The sequence below is a fragment of the Hordeum vulgare genome, chromosome 7H (genome assembly GCF_904849725.1).
Source record: "Hordeum vulgare subsp. vulgare chromosome 7H, MorexV3_pseudomolecules_assembly, whole genome shotgun sequence".
In the NCBI taxonomy this organism is placed as follows: Eukaryota; Viridiplantae; Streptophyta; class Magnoliopsida; order Poales; family Poaceae; genus Hordeum; species Hordeum vulgare.
In genome coordinates, this window is record NC_058524.1 from 97,929,744 (window position 1) to 97,935,522 (window position 5,779).

General features: G+C 43.8%; 1 protein-coding gene across 1 annotated transcript; it reads right to left on the minus strand.

Moving 5' to 3' along the window:
- Positions 1-247: 247 nt before the first annotated feature.
- LOC123408391 (pyruvate dehydrogenase E1 component subunit beta-1, mitochondrial-like) lies at positions 248-3,020 on the minus strand. The gene is made up of 8 exons (XM_045101510.1): positions 2,979-3,020; positions 2,882-2,890; positions 2,691-2,775; positions 2,564-2,640; positions 2,331-2,455; positions 2,134-2,248; positions 358-367; positions 248-252 (listed from the first exon to the last, which is right to left on the minus strand). Exons 1-8 carry the CDS (start codon positions 3,018-3,020, stop codon positions 248-250), a joined length of 468 nt encoding a protein of 155 aa, XP_044957445.1.
- Between the last annotated feature and the right edge of the window lie 2,759 nt (positions 3,021-5,779).

Sequence of the window (5,779 nt, forward strand, 5' to 3'; positions counted from 1 at the left end):
ACGATGAGCATAATCGCGATGAAACTGGTCTTCATCCAGTTCCTCCAATGCTCCCTCCTCTCTCCCGCTAGATAGCGCGCGTATCTAACTTCCGCCTCCGCCCTTGTGGTGTACCCTTTGTAACTGTTACCGTTGAATCGGTGAACCTGTCTCCGACACTCCTCCCAGTCGTCGTAGACTCCGGGAACCTTACCCTTGTACACGACATACGACGGCATCTCGATGCACTAGCCAAACAAACATCAAGCTAACCTGCAGTAAATCATCGGCCATAAAAAGCATACACAGAAAACATCAAGCTAGCACAACACACAATCTACATACATGAAACAGAAAGCAAACAATAAATGACTGAACCTGGGTAAATCTAAAGGGAAAGAGCAAATGAGCAAAAAACAAAGCATATTTGTAACTTTCTATATACATCAATAGCCTAATCCATAAGAAAGCTGCACCAAAAAAATACCCAAAAGATGGCCGGTCCTACCGAAAATCTGCAAAGTCAACAACAAGAGTAAGTTTGGTCACATTAATAAGATGATCAGCTAATAAAAAAATGTTACACAGGTCGTGAAATGTACGCAGGACAGCATGTTTTATTGCTTCCTTCTGATTGCTCACACCAATAACATCACAACATTTTCCATTTTGCTATTTTACGGTCCTATGTTTGGAGTACACAAAGCCAAAAATAATTTGGTGGCAGACAAAATATTTCAGGCTTCCCTTTACAATGGAGCCCCAGATCAAATACACCTAGTCTATAATGCGAGTCCAAAGATGCAAGGAAACTTTGGACCACTAAATGCCCCCTGAGTCAGGCAAAACCCAGTTTCAGACGCTAAACATCAAGCATTACAAACAAAGCAAATAAATACTGATGCCGTGACCACCTTGACCAGAAAGGCCACCACCTGGTGTCCACAGCTAGACAACAGGGCGGAGAATCACCAACTTAGAATTATGAAAGGACACCATCCAGGCATAACAGGGTGGCAGACAACATTCCACACAAGTGATTTAGGATGTGGAAAAATGCTGGTGCTGACAATGTTGTACTGTTGTCTCCCATTATGTGTGGCACATGCTTTCAAAATTATGGTCAAATAACCAAGCACACCTGGTAGTTGCAGTGAAAAGTATATATGCAAATTGAGCAACCTGAGTGTAGACACACTACAAATTCAGATACACTCCGATATCTGCATAATTTGCAGGTCATTCCGACAACTAACAGGGAACCAAAATAAAGATGACAGAATAAGTTTGAATCTTGAAAAGTTGAATATTCCCCAATACTCAACATCCCTCAAATGCAACCAAACCTCCATGTACGGTGTGCCCTTACTATGAAGCCTAGTTTAAAAAACCGGACCAGACCGGCGGTCGGACTGGAAAAAACCGAAACCGACAGCCTCATCGGGTTTTGAAGCTAATAAGACCGAACCGGCCGGTTTTCTCGAAAGCCAGTGAAAAACGGGTCACTAAATCGAGAAAAATCAGGAAAATATTTTGATAGAAATTGCGAAAAGTGTGATTCGATTTCAGGTCGTGTGAGCAATACGCAAGGCGTGTCCACGACCCTATAACCAACTCGGGTATGCTACTTTGTCGTTCACCACACAAAAATAATTATGTTTGACCATTGTTTCACACTATATTAGCACATATATTACTCGACATTTATTAATTTTTGCTTAAAAAACCGACAATTGAACCAGTGAACCGATGGTCCGACCGGGAAAAACCTGAACCGACAACCTTTCCGGTTCGATTTTTTAAACTATGCTTTGAAGTATGGACTAAGAGTATAAAACAGTTACTTTCCCTAATCCCTGCTGGTTCTGGATTTTCTATTGCACTTTCTCGGGATAGTGCAATTCATTCAGATGATACTAAAAAAATCCAACTTGTATAATAATAGGTTCAGCTGGTCTATTGCCATTTAAGTCAGCAAGAATGCATGTATGTGTGGCCCAAACACAAAACTTAAGGTAAACAAACATCTATAGTAATTAGTTGTGTAGAAGGAAATAAATGGATGCAACTAGAAAAGCTAGCAGCCATGCAAAACAACACTACTTGAAAGTTTAAGCCATAAAATGGATCAAAGAGAAAGAGATGTTGCAGGACCTGTGGGACAGCCAATCTCTCAAGGTTGGCAGCATAGGGTATGGGTACATCAGCTCCAGCAATCCTCTCAATTGGAGCATCAAGATACTCAAAACTTTCTTCTACAACAGACATGCTGCAAAATAAGGCATGTATGTGTCAGAATAATTCTTACTATACAAGCTCCATCAAGAGAGAGGGAGAGACAAAACGAGAACCATATCTCAGCACCAACACCATGCTGGGGGAAGCCTTCTTCAAGAGTCACCAATCTATTTGTTTTCCTAACAGATGCATTTATGGCGTCTCTATCCAGTGGCCTAATTGATCGGAGGTTGATCACCTATTGAAACATATCAGTAGAAAATAAGGAAGCATGCATAGCCTGTATCATGTAGAGTAAAATCATATCTATAGTTACACTGAAAATATATTTTACAAAAGAAATTACCTCAGCACTGATTCCTTCCTTGGACAGTATCTCAATGTGACGTCCTTGAGAAATGAAAGCTAATGGTGTGTCAAATCCTGTAAGGTTGACAATACAGAAAATTCATCTTCCTCCCACGTTGTTTTACCAACTATAGCATGACGCACCTGAAGAGCATAAACGACCATCTTGGAGAATGCAGTAATCGTAAAATCTTTACCCTCACGCTCTATCTACAGAAAGAAAAAATCCACACGTAAGTACATACTGCATAGAAGTTTAGGGATTCTATACCAAAAATAACTATGTAAGAGCATGCATCTGATCTGTGAAAACCACCAGTGCATACTGCATAGAAGTTCAGTTACTGCATTACATTGAAAACCATCATGAAAACCACTAAGCAAAAATGTACCCATGGGACAATGAGGCAAACCCCAGATAAATGGTAAACTTGGAGAGAAGTTTGCCAGTCCATTGGCAGACAGATTCAGAGACATGGGAGATCACTTTGCAAGTCCTACTCCTGTTCGACACGGTATAATTCGATCATGCCTTACTCGATATGAAGGATACCGATACACAAGTAGCTTATGAGTGCTTACTATTGAATGTGAAGTAACAAACAAGTTTTGCTTTGTGTTGAAAACTAGTACACGACCTGGAAGACCAGAGACCTGAGTTAGATGAACATCCTGCTGGTGCTTTCGTCTATGCTCAACTGCATCTCCTGGACAGTGTTTGCGGACAAGGCAAAGCCACTCGACTTGTTCAATCTGGTATGTCGTTAGATGCGCCATCAGTTTTATGTGTCGTCGTCCACGTAGTATTTTCTAGTGTCTCCAGGTTAAGATTTCTCTCTGATTCAGGTGTCCAATAGCTGTGGCATTGCGCTGACCTTCTTTCAAGCAATTGTGTGGGTGGTTGTTTACTTCAAGGGCAAGCAGGCTCAGGCGCAGGCAGCCGTGGCAGCAGCAGTGGCGCAGCCCCGCGCCGTGGAGCTTGCAGTTGCAGGACTCTAGGATAGCTTCACCAAATGACTGTATGTAGGATGGCTTTAAACAGGGAGGGAAACACATTCCCTTGTGCCACACAAAGCTTTATAACCTGATGAGTAATTTTGTTTCGCCAACTAACATCCTGAGCTTTACATGCTGAGCCCATCAGAACCTTGCATGCTCAGCCCATCAGAACCTTGGATGCTCAGCCCACCAGGACCAACAACCAGGGACGGAAATGTATTCCCCTGAGGTGTCTTTTTAAACTACTTAAGAAGTGTCGGAGTGGATGTTACTACAACTTATCTAAACATTGCTACATCTATGAATCATTTCCCAACCATAGTAAAATTTGTTTTGTCTATACTCATGTAACAGAGTAACTCTATCTGTTTGTCACTCATTCATGTACTACTGATATCCAGGATGGGATGGATAAAACCTATGAGTTACCTAAAAGAGCCAAACGGCTTTCAGATGTAGACAGCCCTGATAAATCTCCATTAGGATTGGATAGGAAATCACGTGATGGTAAAAGAGCCAACGACGCTTACCTTCGCCTGTTCCTTTTGCCACTTCTGGTAAAGTTGATTACCTTTTTGCGTTCATTTAACGGGTTGCAGTTCATAACTAATATATTCATGAATTAGTAATATCAGAAAGTATCCTGTTAGCCTTCTTCCCGGGTAGCAATTCTACAAACTGTTCATGTGCAAACCGTCTAAGGACACGAGCTCGCAACACCTAAATCTTTACAGTACAGTGTAACATTTACCAAAACCGCAAATAAAATGCACACCTTGGTCCGTGGACTCAATCGAATGTTTGGCAAACTTGAGCGGTTCCTCCAATAATACGGCACCAACAGGTTCCTTCAAAGAACTCACTATCCATAATTAATTGTTTTCCAAGACATAAGAAACATAACAGAATTTTTGTACGAGAGGAAACAAAGTTAGCTTGCTATCCTCGACGTTATGGCCCTGCCAAAACATTTCACCGACAGTAAAGAAACCATTAGAGTCCATGAACATCCCCGGCCCCTGTACCAAAACCCGAAAATTTTGACTCGTGCAAAAAAATTTAACCTGGCTCGCAATCCCGGCAGGCAAATCCTTCCTCTCTGCAAGAAATCCGGCGTAAATACCGTAAGAACCGCAATGCAGAGAAAATGCCTCAGATCTCGATCGAACCAGAACGGGGACGGGAGGGGAAGGGGCGGGGGCTTACGGATGGGGTTAAGCGCGACGGAGAGGCGGCGCTCGTAGAACAGTAGCAGGGAGAGCGCCGTGGGGATCAGGAGGAGGAGGGGGGGAGGAAGTGGGCGGCGTGGAGAGCGAGAAGAGGTGGATAATGACTGGGGCGAGAGGAGGGAGGGACGGGAATGGAAATCAAATGGGACAGCGGTGGTGGAGTGGAGAGGAGACCCAGGGAAGAGGGTGTTGCGCGTGCGTACGGGGGTGATAGCAATGGCGCATCCCTAGCGGTGCGGCATTAGTAAATTTTTTTATAGCAATGGCGCATTCCCAGACGGTGCGCCATTAGTAATCTTTTTTTATAGCAATGGTACCCTGGTTACTAATGGCGCACCATCAGGTGGTGCGCCATTAGTAGTTTTGCAAAAAAAAATAGTAGTGGCGCACCACCTTGAAATGCGCCATTAGTAACCCTGGTTACTAATGGCGCACCAGCTGGTGGTGCGCCATTAGTAGTTTTGCAAAAAAATAAAAATAAAAAAATATAGTAGTGTCGCACCGAGTGTGTGGTGCGCCATTCGTGTCCATCACACTAATGGCACACCTGCACATGGTGCTCCACTGCTATATAGTAGTGGCGCACCACTTGTTTGGTGCGCCATTAGTGTCTATATCATCTATAGCCCTTTTCTAGTAGTGCGGGAGTGACGAATGGGTTCCGGGTTTTTACCGGGAGGGGGACACCCACCCCGGAGAGAACCTAATAGACCATGGGTGGCGCACCAGTCCTTAGTGGGCTGGTAAGGCCAACCCAATAGGTCTATTTCGGCCAAGAGGAAAAATCAAAGTTGAAAAGAAAAAAAGAGAGGGAGGTGGGAAGGAAGGAAGGGACTCCTCCTTCCCAAACGGAATTGGAGTTGGAGTCGCTCCTCCTCCACTCGGCCGATGCCCTAGGGGCTCTCTTGAGCCCCAAGGCTAGCCCATCCCCTCCTCCTATAAACACTTGAGGGTTTTGGATTTTTGAGACACAACTTTGCCATGTG